At 43.3% G+C, this 20,043-nt stretch overlaps 1 protein-coding gene across 1 annotated transcript in view; it reads right to left on the bottom strand.

Annotated features, from left to right (window-relative positions):
* SLC27A2 (solute carrier family 27 member 2) overlaps positions 1-18,496 on the bottom strand; it is a 59,409-nt gene extending 40,913 nt beyond the window's left edge. Inside the window, exon 1 of the mRNA XM_044283262.1 lies at positions 17,949-18,496. Within this exon, the coding sequence (XP_044139197.1) occupies positions 17,949-18,426 (478 nt within the window). The 5' untranslated portion in view covers positions 18,427-18,496. The remainder of the gene's footprint in view (positions 1-17,948) is intronic.
* Between the last annotated feature and the right edge of the window lie 1,547 nt (positions 18,497-20,043).

The raw sequence follows: 20,043 nt of genomic DNA, 5'->3' as shown, positions 1-20,043 counted from the left end.
GGGCACAGTTTAAATACCCAAAGAAACCAATCACTTATATATTAAGCACCTGTGAGGAGATGTGGCCACGCTGTTTCGGCGCTCGATATCATTAGAAGTCACGTGATGGTGTGTGCCACGTGTTATCATCACGTCACCACACCACCAATCACATAATGATGACACGAGACCGGAGTCGTGACATAATTATTGTATTTGCATGATTGATTATACTAGATGCGAATTCCGGCCAACAGAAAGAGTGGAGAGGTAATAATCAAGAAAAAAGTTGTGCGCCCTCTTACGCAAATCTGTTCCTGGGGTTGTGGGAGAGAGAACTTTTCCTGTCAGACTAATACACATCAATGGACCGCGCCACTTTGTGGGCGCGGTACATCGATGATGTCTTTATGATCTGGCAGGGCAGTTCTGTTGAACTATAAGATTTTTTTTACTATGTTGAATCAGAACTCCAAAAATATCAAGTTGACATATAAATGTGATAAAAACAGTATTAAATTCCTGGATGTTCAGTTGATGAGAGGACCTGATGGCTCTAGTGTAACTAACGTTTTTAGGAAACCGACGTCTGTTAATGCCTATTTATATGCATCTTCATCTCATCCCCCACAGATGATCAATTTGATCCCGACAGGTTAATTCTTACGAATTCGTAGGATATGCTCAACGGACCAGAAATTTGAACAACAATCTGATGACTTGAGGTAAAGATTCACGAATCGTGGATATAGTCAACGTTCCATCAAGAACGCGTACAGAAGAGCAAAATCCTGTTCTCGTCATGATCTTCTCTTTTCCGAGAAACAAAGGGTAATGGATAACAAAGTGAGATTCATTACAGGGTATCATGCTAGGTGGTCTGAGATGAAAGACATTCTAAAAAAGTTTTGGCCTGTTCTCTTGACAGATCCAATTCTTGCCAAATATCTTGCCTCGGGTCCATCTATAACAGCCAGAAGGTCAAGAAATCTGAGAGATCATCTGGTTCGCAGTCATTTTATGAAACAGATTCCTCCTATCTTCCCAGGGATAGGTAAACCAAAATGGGGCTTTGTTCCATGTGGGAAATGCATTTCATGCCCAAACATGGAAAGAGCTACTTCCTTTCATGATTCAGCAGAAAAGAAAATGTTTAAGATAACACACTGTCTGACCTGTTCAAGTACAGCGGTTATCTATTATGCTACATATCCCTGCCCCAGAATGTATGTGGGTCTTACGACTAGGGAACTAAAGGTCAGGGTACGCGAACATGTCAGGGACATAATGTCAGCGACTGATGAAAGGGATATAACAAACTTAAAACCTGTTGCTAAACACTTTAAATTTCATCATGCCTGTGGCATAAGGTTTTGAAAGTTTGAGCTATCGATTGTGTGCTAAGGAATGTTCATGGTGGTGATATCTCAAAAAGGTTGGCACAATTGGAATGTAAATGGATCTGGAAACTTAACACATTGCGCCCAAATGGATTAAATGAATCTACGGGCTTCTCCTCGTTCTTATAGGTTGTTCCTGTGCGTGTTCTGTTGACTTCCCCGGGTCTCCATTTTCCACATGGTTTAAATCATTTTAATGTATTTTAATTACTCCAGTATTTTTGGGTCATTTTTTGTGGGATTTATGTTATCTTACCACTTTGAATTTGCACCATGGAGGTGGAGTATGGTTTTGAGGTATAGAAGTGGGGTGGGGAGTGAGTGAATAGATTAAGGGATTATGATTTTGAGGTATGGGTTATTATTGTAAATTTTTTCACATATTGTAATTGTGTTTTTTCAATTATGTAGAATGATATTTATAGAATCACTTTTGCACAATCATTTCACATTTACTTTATTTTGATTGATATTCGTCATCATACATTTCACATATTCAAATATTATTTTATTAGCACATTCCCATTTTATTAGCACATTCCCATTCATTATCATGATCATTTAATTGTAATTAATTTCAGCTTGGCACTTATTTATTATAACCATGGATCTCATTTAATTATAAACATATATTTTTATTTATTTTGTACCTTTTGATTTGTTTTCTTCTTGATTCTTACCTCTCCACTCTTTCTGTTGGCCAGAATTCACATCTAGTATAATCAATCATGCAAATACAATAATTATGACTGATACCATTTGTTTGGATCTAACTGCCAGGCCTGAGCAGGCGCATTTATGCCTTTGATGCCGCCACCCCCGGATCTCGCTATGTGTACGTCGCGACTCCAGTCCTGCGTAAGTGATTCACGGTGTGGTCACGTGATGATATCACGTGACATGCGCCATCACATGACTTATGATATAGAGCGCCGAAACAGCGCGGCCATATCTCCTCACAGGTGCTTAAAGGGAACCTGTCACCTGGATTTTGTGAATAGAGCTGAGGATATGGGCTGCTAGATGGCCGCTAGCATATCCGCAATATCCAGTCCCGATAGCTCTGTGTGCTTTTATTGTGTCAATAAAACGATTTGATAGATATGCAAATTAACCTGAGATGAGTCCTGTCCCTGAGATGAGTACAGCGTGAATGAGCCCAGCACCGCTCCGCATCCTCCGAATCTCCTCCTTGCTCCCTGACGTCACAAAGCTAGAGCGCCTTAATCTCGCGATGCGCGAGCTAGTGCATGCGCAGTGTCAGCATAGTGTTCCTTCCCTGTGCTGGCATCAGCCTCGGAATGAACTGCGCATGCGCTGGCTCGTGCATCGCCAGATTACGGCCTCTAGCTTTGTGAGGTCGGGAAGCAAGGAGGAGATTCGGAGAATGCAGGGCGGTGCTGGGCGTCTTCACGCTGGACTCATCTCAGGGACAGGACTCATCTCAGGTTAATTTGCATATCTACCAAATCGTTTTATTGACACAATAAAAAAACACAGAGCTATGGGGACTGGATATCGCAGATGTGCTAACGGCGATCTAGCAGCCCATGTCCTCAGCTCTATTCACAAAATCCAGATGACAGGTTCCCTTTAATGTATAAGGTCTTTGCGATTGGTTTCTTTGGGTATTTAAACTGTGTCCCTCAGTGAGGACGCCACCCCCAGACGAAGGTTCGCTGAAACGCGCGTCGGGGCTGGCGCCATCCTGGTGGTCTCCACCAGGATGGCACCAGCCCCAACGCACGTGTCGGCAAACCTTCGTCTGTGGGTGGCGTCATCACAGAGGGACACAGCATGGGTAACTGTTCTTTGTCCCTTATATGTATTTGATAAATCAATGCAATTGCACTTTATTTGATTTGTTTTTTTATATCAATATGGACAATTTTTGAACTTTGTATCTGCTGTGTCTTCCTCCAGATGATGTCGCCTTTCCCTGTACTGATCTCTTTTAGTCATGTATTTAATTCTGTAATAATGTTTGTATAGACCTGGGCCAAGGTTTTATCCCCTCTGGTATGGCAGGAGACATGTTGATGAAATTTAGGTAGCACTGACCTTAGGTCGGAGTGGTTAAAGCAGGCATGTCCAAACTGCGGCCCTCCAGCTGTTGCAAAACTACAACTCCCAGCATGCCTATATAGCTTACAGCTATTAGGGCATGCTGGGAGTTGTAGTTTTGCAACAGCTGGAGGGCCGCAGTTTGGACATGCCTGGGTTAAAGTCACCCGCTACAATAAATGCAGCCACGGGGTGTGCAGATTGTTGTTTGCTGATGACCGCAAGAAGTTCGCTCGTAGCAAGCTTGGCATTAGCATCCGGTGGGATATATGCAGCTGATATTATAGTGGAGGTGAACTACTATGAGATATCTGAGATATGCGCTGAAGATGCGCTGAAGATGAGACGGAGGCCGCTGCCCATAGGATTGTATTGGGCATGCGCCGGATCTTGTGAAGTCGGGGACAGTAGTAGCCGCCCAGCGAAGTGAATATTGATGAGCTGGGCGGCGCTTCAAAACGGCAGTTGTGGCGAGGGTGGCTGGGCGCAAGTGAAGCTGAAACGCCGCCCCTTGGGCAGATTGAAGACGCTTCAACCAGGTTATAAAACTTCAGTTTTCTGTATTTATAAGGTGGACAGAGGGGATACTTAGATGATTTTAATACACTTTATAAGACCTGTACTGTGATATATATACCTAAATATGCTTATTGGGCCTGTCAGTGTCCCTTTAATCTTATGTTGAATGTTATTGGCTTTCAGTTAATTGTTACATATGTTGCGAGACCTAATCCATTGTTTGCTGGGGTGGGCAAAGGGCATATTTACTAGCATGCTGACCTGAGATACCTAGGGATGATGATCTGAGATGTTTTTGTTCTTCATGCACACTACACCGATTTCTTTTTATGCACACGGCATGCTAGATCTACCATATTTACAGAGCTAAATATTGTAACTTTTAGTAAAGCATATGTTTAAAGTGCTGTACAGCATTATTTGGGGACAATCAAGGCAATAATGTCCATTTTGTGCCACAATTGCTTAAAAAGACCCTGAAACACATACAAAGTGCATACCAAATAGAAAGTGATGTGACACATACCATCAAATCAATGCAACACTGTTATGGTCAGGACATAAAATAAATAATAAAAACAAGAAAAAAAAAGTCATCCTCTAACCCTCTGACTAAAAACCACACATAAGACCTCCAAAAAAATGTAGATTCACAGAATCTTTTTTTGTTTGTTTGGTTCTTCTAGTGATTATTTTGCTTAAAACCTGTTCTTTTCACTATGTGATGCAAACAATGTATTAAGAGCCTTAAGATATTTCAGTAATAGATTGGTGTCTCAGTAAACCCATGTTAGTTAAAGACAATTAAAGGGAATGGTCACTTTCTGGCTACTTGTGACCTATGTGTATATAAGATGACTATATGACACTAATATAGACTATGTTGATATTCGGTGTCGTTTTCTATATTTTATAAACCATGTCCCTTGTTAGGCAAATCTTCTGTGCTGCCTCCATAGTGGTCCTGTCCAAAGATGACCACCGATGGAGGGTCATGTGACCAGACATCACTCAGTCTCCTTTACTTACAGTAAACACACTGCTCCGAACAGTAAAAGTGCAGATGGCAGGTGCTGTGTATTTGAATTGTGGTTAAATGATTTGCATGGTCACATGACCCTCCATCAGCAGCCATTTTATGGACAGGACCTCTGTGTGGACAGCAGTAAAGACTGTGCAAACAAGAGACCATACCTTATGAAATATAGAAAGTGGCACAAAATTTGAACAAAGGCTATATTATTAGGTTCCATATAATCATCTTACAAACACATTGTAAGACACTCTCCTGTTTCGCGGTCCACTGGGGCTCCCATTGGAGTAGCGGGACAGGTCACGCATGTGCCTGCGGAATCTTCGGTTCCGACTCCTTTGTGGGCGGACGCGATTCCGGCGTCTGTGCCGACGCTATCGCGTATACATGCTGCGCCGCTTGGGAGTCCGCGTGCACGCTCGAGAGGAGGTTCGCAAAGGGTTACGTGGACCGAACGAACGCGCATCTTATCCGCTACGCCGGCCGCTGACGGGGAATATACCTGTACATAACCTCGAGTAGATTAGAGGGCAGGCATGGGTAAAGTGATCAATGGCCAGCCAAGGCCGCACAAGTGTCAGGGATTGGATAATCATATGGGCTATGAGGAATAGACACAAGGCTCTCTGTGATTGGCTAGGTGTTTAAGAGGTGATCTCCCTGACTGGTCAGTGTCCACTGTTGTTTTGACATCCCGGGTGTATGTTGCTGTCCACATTCTTCCAGACTACCTGTGCATGACCTCTGACTTCCTCAATCCATCTCTAGAGACTGCTTGTGGGAAACCTCTATGCGGAACAGTTTGTCTTGTGTTGGACCTCGGATCGGACCCTGGAAATGTCTCGTCCCTAGGTTCTACGTTACACTGACTATTTCTGTGCATATGAACTTTGGCCTGGTCTGGCTGTCCCTTGTGAGTTTTCCTGCACAAGGTATTATTTGGATTGATTACCTGCATATGATTTCTGGTCTGGACCATACTGCCGTCATTTAATAAATCCACCATTGTTTAAACTCTGGTTGTTTGGGGTTTTGCACCATTACACACATTGGTCAAGAACAACCAGAAAGGGTCCAACCCCTTTAATTAGAGACATGGAATAAATACTGTATATAGATTACAAAAATACTAGATCTTAAATTTGCTGACTATTGAGCCAATGAGCTTTACTTTGAAGGGGCTTCCAGGACCTAAAGAGGTTGTCTCATCATAGACAATGGAGGCATATCCTGGCTTGGTAGTGGACCAGAATCCTCCAGCCACCACCTTGCGGGACTCCGTTCTCGATGGGACCCGCACCTATAAGACAATGGGGGCATATCCTAGCGATATGCCCCCATTGTCCATGATGGCAGTTTACATGGGTCAATTCAATGGCAATGATCTGGAACTAACCAAACATTCCCAATAGCTGACTGATTGTGACTGGATGTGACAGCTGTATTTACTGCAGCGATTTTCTCCTCTGTATGGGGACAAATAAGCTCTACTGTGATCGTTCATCTCCATATAAATTCAGTTTGTTGGCAGCAGATCCCTGTTTACACAGGATGACGAGTGGCGGCGAATGAAGATGTGCAGCATGAAGATACTATCACCTGACAAACAAGCGTTTTTCGGTCCGGTGATTGGTGGTAATTGCCCTGAACCTTGGCCTGTGTAATAAGGCCTTCACTAAAACAAGAATTTAGATTGTCAGCGCTTCTTTGATGGCAGCGAAGAGGATAAACAGTTAAATGTCCCAGGTTCCTGGATCCCATAGGACTCTACTTAGTCTGAGGGCACCCATTTTAATTAGCTGCCTCTACAACACTCCTGTTGCCATTATTATCCTGTTGCTGAGAGGTGTATATTAACTATTTCCTTACCAACACAATGCACAGTAATGAACTACTTTCAGTACTTCATTTTTTCTTTCTTTTTCTCATATCTCTAAATGCAAAGTTTAGTACATGGTTTTTGGTCATTTTTGACAGATGTATCACGTGTCTAAGCAGGGGCGGATTGGGAACTTAAAGTGGCCCTGGAAAAAATAAAATAAAAATTGGACCCATGTTGTAGGTGCCCCACATTGACAGAAGCTAGGACAAAACAAGTAGGCAGAGACTGCAATACCGTAGTACAGCACAGAATACTGCCCCAGCAGAACCAAATGCCACAGGGCAGCACAAAATACTGCCGCCCCAACCACAGTATTCAACTGTATCACCATCATGAGGACGATAATACAGTCCAGTTCAGGAGGGTACCTGTGGCCATTAAGCATCAGATCATTATGTATCTGGCCTGCAGCCATCAAGAGGGCTTGAGTGGACCCCTGGGCATCGGCCCACCGGGAAATTTCCCTGTAAAGTTTATGGCCAATCCGCCCCAGGCCTCATTTACGCATCTGTATTTGAGATCTGTTATACAGATCCCGATTATGCTCTCCATAGAATGCTTTGGCCCTCACACAATACATGGTGGACTGCTTCCATGTATACATCCGGAAAAGCCTCCTGGTGTATACGTTAATATTTCAATATGCCCTCATTTACTTTGACTTAGCCCAAAAGCATATTTATTTATTTAATGCACTTATATAGCGCTACTATATTCCGCAGCGCTTTACAGACATTAGCATCTAACTTCCCCAATGGGGCTCACAAACTAAGGTCCCTATCAGTATGTTTTCGGAGTGTGGGAGGAAACCGGAGAAAACCCACACAAACACGGGGAGAACATACAAACTGCATACAGATGTTGTCCTTGGTCGGATTTGAACCACTGAGCCACCGTGCTGCCCTAGGACTGTACTTTGATAATGAAGGCTACAGAATTTTTTTTTTACCAAGCAATATGTTTTTTTTTTACAAAGGGACCCTGTCATAGGCCTTGGAACACTTTCCAATAATGGGGACATCAACATCCGTTTCTTATTTAGCTGTTCCCCAACCATCAAATTATTTTCAACCATTAGAACGAAAACCTATAAAAAGAAAAAAATCCAGAAGAGGATGGGGGGGGGGGGGGGGGCAGGAATAAAAACAAAAGGAAACAGTAAAACCCACTGTAGATATAGACTCCACGGCACTTCAAACCCTAGGTATTTTTTATTTATCTACCCACAAATTCACTAAGAGTAAAATCTCTCTACTAATGAAAGGCCTATCTTTTTGTCCCACAGTCAAAATTAATGAATTTGATCTTTTTTTGGACGTCAACAAATTCATAAGAAAACTAACCATCAAGAGACATTTTAAAATCCAGGACCACGCAGTAAAGGAAACACTTACGGCACATAAAGATGACAAAGAGTCAGACACTCCTATTAGTCTGCCATCTGGTTCAAATGAGCATCTAACTTTTACCCTGTTCATCAAAAGGGAAACTTTATTGATACATTCTATACTATGGTATCAGATGAGTTCCGACAAATAAACTTAGGCTGTACTCAGAAACACAACCTCAGACCTCATGAAAAATCAGCTTTAAAAAAACTCCAAATCAATAATGATATAGTGATACGTTAGGCCTCATGCACACGGCCGTTGTTTGGGTCCGCATCCGAGCTGCCGTTTTGGTGGCTCGGATGCAGAACCATTCACTTCAATGGGGCCGCAAAAGATGCGGACAGCACTCCGTGTGCTGTCTCCATCCATTGCTCCATTCCATGGCCCTGCAAAAAAAAAAAAAAAAAAATAGAACATGTCCTATTCTTGTCCGTCCATCTCTCCAAAATACACAAGAGCCTAAATAATCCTCCAGGTAGTCCCATCATCTCCGGGGTATTATCTCTCACTAGAAATCTCTCCCACTATATCGATATTTTTCTACAAAAATATGTAACGAACCTTGAGTCATATATCAAGGATTCGACCTCGCTCATAATGGAACTGAGAAACATTAAATGGGATGACACATACTATTGGCTGACTTTAGATGTCTCGGCCCTGTATTCCAATATTTCACATAAACTTGGAATAAAAGGCATATCAGATTTTTTGACCAAAGACCCATCCATGCCAGTACAACAAAAATAATTAATTCTCAAAGGCATTGAATTCATATTAACACATAATACATTCCAATTCCAAGACCATATATACAGGCAAATATGGGGTACTGCAATGGGCACGCTCTTCGCACCAAGTTTTGCCAACCTATTTATGGGTTTGTTTGAGGAAACACACATTTAGTATACAAACAACATTATTTTCTTCAAAAGATAAATAGATGACCTGAATATCATCTGGAAAGGGGACATCACTACTTTTGAAGAATTCATTGTGCATCTAAATAACAACGAGTGGGGAATTTCCTTCACTGGATCTTACCACAAAACCAGAACCGAATACCTAGATCTGGAGATCTATACCCAAGAAAACAAAATCCTCACGCAGACCTTTTTTTTTTTTTTTTAAAAGGTAGATAGCAATAGCTATCTTGACTTCAAAAGTAGCCACTGCCCACTACAAAAAGTGGCAACATAATATTCCATACAGCCAATACAAGAGAATCAGACGGAACTGTACCCTTGAGGAGGACTTTGAAAAACAAAGTAAGATCCTATCCTCCAGGTTCATCAAAAAGGATATCCCAATGAAATCATTACTGGAGCAAAGAGACGAGCATCTACATTCACTCAATCAGAATGTCTGCTGCCAAAAACAAAAACTTCCACTGAAAAGGACAACTACTCGTTTAATTTCATCACTACCTATAGCCAGAATCATAATCTGATCAAATCAATCAAACAAACAAACATTGACATCTTTTGAAAAAAGACCCGGTTTTAAGGAAAATCATTCCTAAAACACCCTGTCTTACTTATAGAAGAGCACGCACCCTAAAAAATATTTTAGCACCAATTACTAAATGCGGCCAACCAAATGTTTGTGTTGCGAGATCATCTACCAAAAAACCCACTTCAAAAGTAAAAGATGATGAATTGTTTCAAATAACAGGCTCTACTATGTAATTTATATCATAGAATGCCTATGCGGTCTGCAATACGTAGGACGTACGATACAAACCCTTTGCAACAGACTGAACAAGCATAGGTCAAATACCAAAAAGAAATTCCAGAAGCACAGTATATCCAGACATGCGACTAAGGGCTTGTTCACATGACCGTTTGCAGCCCGTGCCCATGCTGTGGACCGCAAATTGCGGTCCGCAATGCACGTGCACCAACTGTGGGCCAGCCACATGTGGATCGCGGACCTATTCACTTGAATGGGTCCGCGATCCGTCCGTTCCGCAAAAAGATAGAACTTGCTCTATGTGAGAAAAATCGGCTTGTTTGGTACCCGGACTTCTTCACAGAAGTTCGGGTTTGGGATCGGTGTTCTGTAGATTTTATTATTTTCCCTTATAACATGGTTATAAGGGAAAATAATAGCATTCTTAATACAGAATGCATAGTTTAAAAATAATAAACAAATTTAACTCACCTTAATCCACTTGGTCGCGTAGCGGATCTCCCTAAGGGAAAATAATAAAGATCGGGTCCCCATCCCGATCGTCTCCTAGCAACTGTGCGTGAAAATCGCACCGCATCCGCTTGCTGATGCTTGCGATTTTCACGCAGCCCCATTCACTTCTATGGGGCCTGCGTTGCGTGATAAACGCACAATATAGAGCATGCTGCGATTTTCACACAATGCACAAGTGATGCGTGAAAATCACCGCTCATGTGAACAGCCCCATAGAAATGAATGGGTCAGGATTCACTGCGGGTGCAATGCGTTCATAGATACCTATCCATCAGCGCAAAAACCCATACGGGCTTAATGAAGCTTTCAAAATTAACCTTTAAAATTCCGGAAACAATTATAATACATATTTACGGTACAGCTATGTGTAAATACAAACTTCTTTGTAACCTGTACATAGACCCCTTTGGTAATACTGATTTCCTCGATATGTGCAATCCCCCCTAGAACATGTTCTTTTAGTTATGAAGCTCTGTATTGCTTTTATATTGATCACTACTTTTATTGTTATATGTGATTTGTTTCCCTTTTATCTTTGCTTTTATTTTCAATTTGTATTTTAATTTTTAGTTTTTCTTAAATTTTGAGGGTACACTAAACCTTAATTTATGCAAGTACCTCTTGGGGGCAGTAGTTTACAAATCTATACCCACACCTTTGCATTCCCCTTCCATTTGGTGTCAATGTGTATGCTTTTACCGCAAAAGAAATAAAAATATTGTTTTAAATCAGAAGCTGGATTCCATCCTATTTCTTCATTTTCCTCTTCTATTATATCATGTGATCGATTCTATTAAGATCGCATGACATACGTTTTTTCTTAAGTAGCTTCTATTCCCCGAGAAGATCACATGCGATCACGTGACCTTTACTCTTACTCTATAAGGCATCCTGTTGCCTTGAAAGTTAGCCACGTGATTGCGATACTTGCGGTCACGTAGTCTATTCATCAGTCTGGCCGGTGTTCCGTTACATTTCCCTACCTCGTGAGATTTCCCTACCATCGTCACTTCTGGCTGCACCGGAAATTACGTGAGGAGGTGTGCCACGCCGCGCAGGTGCACAACGACGTGGTAGGGAAATTTCACAGCAGAGTTAGCTGGACACGGCCAGTGCTTTTTACCTACCCTAACCGCTGGTGAGGCTCCCAGTGCATGCGCAGTGTCGGCCGGTGTCCAGCTGAGAACATCCATCCGATCACCGCGCCTGCGCACTGGCCCGTAATTTTTCCCTACCATAACCGCTGGTGAGGCTCCTGGCGCATGCGCAGTGTTGGCCGGTGTCTAGCTAACTCTGCTGTGAAATTTCCCTACCGTGTCGTTGTGCGCCTGCGCGGTGCGGCACACCTCCTCACGTCATGTCCGGTGCAGCCTGGAAGTGACGAGGGTAGGAAAATCTCACAAAGTAGGTAAATGTAACGGAACACCGGGCCACCTCCCGTTCACTCCACACTTGCTTGTCACATGACCCATGACGTAGCGGTCAATTGGCGCAGGATCCCCGGGCCAACCTCTGATTGGTTTAGATTAACACAATATTCTTATTTTAAGTACTGGTTGTGATTTTTAAATACATCACAACACAGTAGATGTATATAAACACTCCTTATTCACCACCTCACACGGTTTTTATCTATTGCAGTATTTTAAGCCTGAACCCCAATATGCTAATGAGGAACCTGGTGGAGGCTACAACTCCTATGGGGCTGACTCAGGTGTCCTTTTTGGCATTTTTTTTGTATAAAAACCCACAATAAGCACCAATTGTCATTACCAGCCTGTGAACCTGATGAAGGGCACCTTGGTATCCCCGAAACCCATTGTTGCTGTTTTACCTGACGTGCACTACTGAAATAAAGGAAAATGCTCATCTAAACTAAAGTGCCTGGACCAGTGTCGTGTGCAATCCTGCTATATTTCTACAGGCCTCCATCAGACACATACATTATAGATAGGCCTGAACCAAATGTATGCTCTATACACCATTCTACTGAGCCATGGGTTCTGTAGATCAACAAAGGATCTTATGCAGGAGCGCCAGGTATTTCTACAGTAATTTGGAAGCTAAAATGTTGCCCATTATGTCCATAAAAATATAGTTCTATATGAAATTTTCCATGAAATACACAGATTTGAGGATTTCCGCATTGACATTTGACTCATATTGGAGCAATATTACTGAAGAAAACAGAGGACTGCATATTATCCCCAAAGACAGCTATGTGCTCTAAACACACACGTGGCGTATCGATGGTGTTATATAGTTTTCTGTCCCCTTTCTGCTTGCACACATTGCCTAAGCCTTTAAAATAACTTTAAAATCTGAAAACTGCACCAAATGTCCTTGGACCTTAAGTGGTTGCATTTCATTGTTCAAGTCAAGGCACACAGAATGCAGAGAGTCATATTTCGCTTTTTTAGCCAAAGTCAGGGGTGGTTCTTAAAGGGTCATTGAGTTTTCAAACAACTTTTGATACGTCATAGAGACATATGAGAAGTTTGGGTTGGTGGGGACTTGAGTTCTGAGAGCCCCACCAATTGCTAGAATGAGTAGAGAGAAGAGCTTGCATATTGCGCTCTCGTTGCCCAGGACAGAACTGAGACAGGCCCATCGACGTGAGCTCATGTCCTGCAGCAAGAAGAGAGCACGAGCGCAGCTATTGCTTCTAGCAATCAGACCCCCAAGCATTATTATTATTTATTCGAAAGCTCCATTAATTCCATGGGGCTATACATCTACATTGGTATGCAAATGTTTGGGCACCCCTGGTTTTACAGGTGTAGCTTAATGTAAACTACAAAATTGCTGCAGCGCGCGATGCTTTCCATTTTTGAAAAGTTGGGAGGTATGACAATTCATTGTATACTTTCACTAAATGCTAAACGCTGCCAGCAAATCTGTTGCTTGTGAGGTCAGGTTTCTTTCTGGGCACCAGTTTTAACACTGGCTGTCTCCCCAAGCCAGACAGAGAAACAATGGGGCAGACAGACTAATCCTATGGCATACACATGGGCTGTCTCACAGGGGCTCAGGCCGGGTGACAAATCTGGTTCAGGGATAGGCACTTTTGTCTGTACCAACTATTCATTGGTGTACCCCGTGACAAAATTTCATGCCTATCAGGCCACACCCCCTTTCCAGAGAAGCCACACCTCTTTTTTTAACTAGTTATAGGTAATTTCTGTAAACCTAGATGTTCCAAAATGTATCTGCACTCACATTAGTAAATGTGGGCTAATAAATACATCAACTATGGATGCCACACAGGTTGACAATGTACACAACAGCTGTCATTGCCTAGCTCAGCTAAGGCCTCTTGTACATGTCCATGATGCTATCCATGACAAGATCGTCATTGTTTCATCCGTGAAGGTCTGTTTTTTGCTCTCCGTGTATCATCCATATTCCACGGATACTGCTAGGCTAAAATGGTGAGTTTCAGAGCATCTCCTACCAACAATCTGTGAAAACCACTGAAAGAACACAGATGCCATGATTTTCACAAACCCATACACTTTAGACTACTTTCACACTAGCGTTCAGAGCGGATCCTTCTGAGACGGATACGCTCATATAATGCAGACGGTGGCTCCGTTCAGAACGGATCCGTCTGCATTATATTGTAAAAAAAAAATTCTAAGTGTGAAAGTAGCCTGAACGGATCCGTCCAGACTTTTACATTGAAAGTCAATGGGGGACGGATCCGTTTGAAGATTGAGCCATAGTGTGTCATCTTCAAATGGATCCGTCCCCATTGACTTACATTGTAAGTCTGGACGGATCCGTTTGCCTCCGCACGGCCAGGCGGACACCCGAACGCTGCAAGCAGCGTTCAGGTGTCCGCCTGCTGAGCGGAGGCTGAACGCTGCCAGACTGATGCATTCTGAGCGGATCCGTGTCCACTCAGAATGCATTAGTGCTGGACGGATGCGTTTGGGGCCGCTTGTGAGCCCCTTCAAACGGAGCTCACAAGCGGACACCCGAACGCTAGTGTGAAAGTAGCCTTAATGGGGATGTTTATTCCGCAACATGGACCAAAGTAGTGCATAAACACATTAAAATCAATGGATATGTGTGCTGTCCGTGGAGAACCCTGACCACGCATGTCTACTGACGAAAGACCTAGCCAGATACAACTGTTAGATGTGAATGAGCCCTAGATGAAAATATTCAACACAGCAGACCAGAAATGTATTTCACTGGAAGGTCTATTGGCCAAATTATAGTCCAGGGGCTACCTGCGCTCCTCCTGTGCCTCTCCTGCTCTTGATCCTATTGCCTGACCTCTGCTCCACTGCGTCTAAAGTGCGGGATGGGAAAGAGATGACTTATTTGTATGGCTGTGTTTCTGTTTTTGTGTGTGTAATGGGTATGGACATAAGTATGTTTTATGTTTTTGTGTATATATAGTGCATTTGTATCTGTATATACTTAGAATATACTGTAATTAATGATCACTAAGTTTAAAGGGGTCTTCCCACAATCGACATTTATCACCTATCCACAGTATAGGTAATAAATGTCTGAACACTGGGGTCCCACTGCTGAGACCCCCACCAATCAGTAGAAACATAGTCCTCATCACTACAGCAAACAAATGTGTTCAGTGATGAAAGCAGGTATTGCCTTGGTAAACATGATGGACGCATCAGTGTGCAGGAGCCCTGGAGAGCACCTACTGCCATCATGCATAGTGCGGAGACACACAGGACCAACACCAGGAGCCGCGGAGTGGGGCGTCATTAGTTACCATGGCTATTCCTATCTGGTATTCGTGGTAAAAAGGAGCGACCTTCAGTATGTTCGTGACATTGTGGAACCAGTCCTACACCTTTTTCTGATTTAGGAGACAAGGTGTTCAAACAAGATAACGTCCACCTACATGGACCTCCTAGATGCAGCAGCTAACAGCCACTATGGCTGAACTACAGGTCCAAGATGAAAGAGCTTGGCATGGCGTACCACAGGAGAATATCTAGCATCTGTATGACCATTATTATGCCAGAGCGGCAGTCTGTATTACAGCAAGGTGTGGGGGGGGGGGGGGGGGGCAACCAGTAATAGGGCACCCAGTAATAATGTGACCCTGGGGGGAGGGTGCCACCCAGTAATAATGTGACCCTGACAACATATACCCTGCTGCACAACCCAAAATAAAGGGGGACTACTTTTGTGTAATCATTGACCAAGCACCACTAGCAGTTTATACTTTGTCAATCTCAGCATCACAATCATTTTTCCAGAAGTTCTACTGTATTTTTCATGTTCACATTTTCCGCTAGTGTATAAAGAGTGAAGAGAGATTTACTAGAACTGGTGTAAAGGAAAACTGGTTTAGTTGCCCATAGCAACCAATCAGATTCCACCATTAATTTAGCAAAGGAGCTCTGAAAAATGAAAGGTGGGATTTGATTGGTTGCTGTGCAGAACCAAGCCAGGTTTCCCTTACACCAGTTTTAACACATGATTAATTTTCACTTTAGCCAAAAGTGTAATAGATTCTAGTCGTTTTTGTTAGAAGGGACTTCCAAATATAAACCAATCACAGTATGTCCCAGCAGATTGGTTTAATCTGCAGGGGAACCCATCAGTAAGCATTCAATTCCCCTGGAACCCAGACACGGGGGAAATATTGCATTCAATGTTGACCATGGTAGATGTTTGTGATGTTTTTTATTGGCTAAATGGAAGGGCGCTTAAAACATCTAGGTTTCATGGTCAGGCATGTTACTATTGAAATCAATATACTGCATATGTAATACACAAAGATGCTGGGTCCTCCAGACCCTGAGATGCTCTTTGCATCCACTCCTTTCTTGTTAGATGGTGGACTCCCTTCTACGGCGGTGGGAGTCAGAGATAAGCAGGCTTCCAGATCTCAACACAGATGTGGTCATCTCTGAGCCGTTAAAAATCTCATCCACTTTGCTAGTACTGCTACAGCAAATCTGCAGGGCACCTGTTACATGTGAACATACCCTAAATGGCTTTTACAAATGCTACAGTAAGGCCTCATTCACATGTCCGTGTTTGTGGTATGTACATGATGGCATGGTCCATCTTTCATCCGTGACACTGTCCATGATCCGTGGTTCTGGGATTTTTGGTCCGTGTGTGATCCATGCTTTACAGACACTGCCAGGCTGAAAATTAGTTTCCAAAGCATCTTCTAGTAACTGTCCGTGAAATCCATCGACCAAAAGCAAGCCATATACTATTTACGTGAGGGACTCGTAATCGTGGACAAAAATAGGTCATGCTTCCATGGTGTCACCACAGATTCAAGGTCCGTGGTGAACCACTAATCTGTGAATACACTCATTGAAGTCAACATGTAAGCAGCCCGTGGAGACCATGGACAGCACACATATGTGAATCACTGACGTGTGAAAAAGACCTTACTCATTAAGGGTCCATTCACACGTCCGTATGAATGGTCTGGATCCGTTCAGCATAATTGGGTACATAATGGGTGCGGACCCATTCATTTTCAATGGGGCCGGAACGGATGCGGACTGCACACTATGTGCTGTCCGCATCCACATTTCCGGATCTGCAATTCCGTTCCCGAAAAAAACAGAACATGTACTATCCTTGTCCGCAACTGCGGACAAGAAAAGGCATTTTCTATTATAGTGCCAGCGATGTGCGGTCCGCAAATTGCGGAACGCACATTGACGGTGTCTGTGTTTTGCGGATCTGCAATTTGCGGACCGCAAAACACCTATGGACCTGTGAATGGACAAACGAACGCATTTTCATTCCATGTCCGTTACGTTTTTTTTGCGGACCGTATATGGAAGCATTCATTTCAATTGGTCCACATTTCATTTCAATTGGTCCGTTTTTTGCGGACCACAAAATACATACGGTCGTGTGCATGAGCCCTTAACAGGTGATATCATAAACATTGAGCTTTCAGGATATCACAAGAGCTGCTGGAGAACAAGCCAGACAGACATTCTGTTTGGCAGTGAGCGGCATTCTGCAGCCTCCTGTGTATTGGAATACGGTATATACAGGCTGCAGAACAAAAAACTGTTCAGATTTATTTTTTTAATAAAGACCAGTTACAGCGACATGAAGATTACAGCATTGCATCTAATGATCAAAACATAACAGTCATCCAAAAATTTGTATTGGCAGGTCATTAGCTGCAAGTGGCTTTTGCCATCACAGACCATAACGCAAGCCACTTATGACTGACTTAAGACCAGTCTGTGATTTATTTTATTTTGCTCTTTGTTTTAGTACAGCCCGTGGTAACTGGGTTTTAGATATTAGAGTAAAGTTATGGTACATTTACACATGAAGGTTTTTTTATTCTCTTTATGAATCCAAAACCAGCAATTCCTTCAAAAAAAGAAAAGAAGTACTATCCGTCATTTCTACCTTTTCTGCTTTTATTATGCAATCCTGATTCTGGCTTTAAATCGGATCAAGCCTGAAGCCTGCAGGTGTGAAGGGGCACTTACCTGGCTCCACTAGGAGGATCTTGGCTCCGCTGCTCTTGAAGCAGTGCAGGAATGAATGGGACCTGATGTTATTATTGAGGCAGGACAGTGCACAGCCCAACTTTGCCACCCCGAGCCAGATCCAAATGTAAGCGGGGGCATTGCTCATGTATATGGCCACACAGTCCCCAGACTTGACCCCAGCATGCTTGCGCAGAGCCCGGGCTGCCTGGTTGCTGAGCCGGTCTATCTCGGAGTAAGTGTACACCTCCTCTTGGTAGATGACAAAGGGCTTGTCCGGAGACTTTTCTACCTGCTCCAAGAAGATGTCCACCACTGTGTGCGCCGGGGTCTTCGTCACCTGCTTTTTGCCTCTGATGCCAAAGCGCACCACAGTGATGAGGTGGGCAATGTCCTGAAAGATATATGGGAAGATGAAGCTTATGAGCAAGGGTAGAAGCAGCAGCCCGGGAAGGGCTGTGAAGAACACCGTGATCATCGTTGCTGGATCCGTGTCTAAAGTGTAAAGGGCACAGGAGGACTTAGGATCTGCACCTGTTCACAAGAGCATGAACCATTCTGGAGTGATCACCAGTGGCTGCTTTGTATACAGCTCTGCTGGGAGGAGAGGGGGTGTAGACTTCGGCAATGCTCTCCCACCCCCACATACAGGTACACAGGTGACAGCTCTGGAGGGGGAGTGGTTGGAACCGGTGCTCTGCCCTCCTAATCCACACACAGGTGTGGAAGTCAATAGCCCGCCAATTGCTGGTAACTAGATCTTCAACCCCTAATATCTTGTAACAGGCAGTCCTCAGCTTGTGTCAGCTTCTTACCTAACCCAATGTCCTGAGGTTCACCTTGAGGAAGACACATTGCCTGCAATGCCAATACCTTGTGCTCAAAAACCCCATAAGCCATCTTTTTGCAGCATCTTGCTGCTGCTGACACTGTGAGGGCAGATACTATTTGCATGTAGCTTTACAGTTGGCCCCCAGAATAAAATTTACTGTTTGGCCCCTAGGCATTCCAGTCCGACATTGGTGCCAAGTACATTGTCTCCATAAAAGAGAGGTTTGGCACACTACACAAATGTCATTTGGGGTGACCTTTGGGTCTGAACATCAATTCAGCCCGACGCTACTTACTGTCCAGGTGCTATGGATACTATTTGTGTAGCCCTCCTCTGTGTCTTCTTTTATATTTTGTGTGTTTGCGCTTTTTTTTTTTTTTTTGAAGACTGCGAGAGAATTATATTAATTTCCCTTGAACATCTCAGTTTCTTTGAGAAATGGTGCACAGAGATCCAGCTGCTCTTCCCAGGAACTGGTCAGCACTCATTCTACAAGTGGAATTTTTTTTATATCTTAACCTGCACTACCATCTAGTGGCCAAAGAGTGCAACTATTTCCCATCATGACCGTATACTGGTCATTGTGCTACAGTCTGACTCTTGCTCATTAAAAGGAACCTGTCACCTGGATTTTGTGTATAGAGCTGAGGACATGGGCTGCTAGATGGCCGCTAGCACATTCGCAATACCCAGTCCCCATAGCTCTGTGTGCTTTTATTGTGTAAAAAAAAAACACAATTTGATACATATGCAAATTAACCTGAGATCAGTCCTGTCCTGTAATTTGCATATATATCAAATCGGTTTTTTTACACAATAAAAGCACACAGAGCTATGGGGACTGGGTATTGCAGATGTGCTAGCGGCCATCTAGCAACCCATGTCCTCAGCTCTATACACAAAATCCCGGTGGCAGGTTCCCTTTAACCACTTTAACCCCGCTAGCTAAAACCCCCTTAATGACCAGGCCACTTTTTACACTTCTGCACTACACTACTTTCACCGTTTATCGCTCGGTCATGCAACTTACCACCCAAATGAATTTTACCTCCTTTTCTTCTCACTAATAGAGCTTTCATTTGGTGGTATTTTATTGCTGCTGCCATTAAAGTGTCACACATCTGGTATCGCCGTACTCAGGAGAAGTTGGGGAATGTGTTTTGGGGTGTCATTTTACATATACCCATGCTGGGTGAGAGAAATATCTTGGCAAAAGACAACTTTTCCAATTTTTTTTATACAAAGTTGGCATTTGACCAAGAT

The sequence above is a fragment of the Bufo gargarizans genome, chromosome 2 (genome assembly GCF_014858855.1).
Source record: "Bufo gargarizans isolate SCDJY-AF-19 chromosome 2, ASM1485885v1, whole genome shotgun sequence".
In the NCBI taxonomy this organism is placed as follows: domain Eukaryota; kingdom Metazoa; phylum Chordata; class Amphibia; order Anura; family Bufonidae; genus Bufo; species Bufo gargarizans.
The sequence above is the reverse complement of the archived record's forward strand: the minus strand, read 5'-3'. Positions and strand labels throughout refer to the sequence as shown.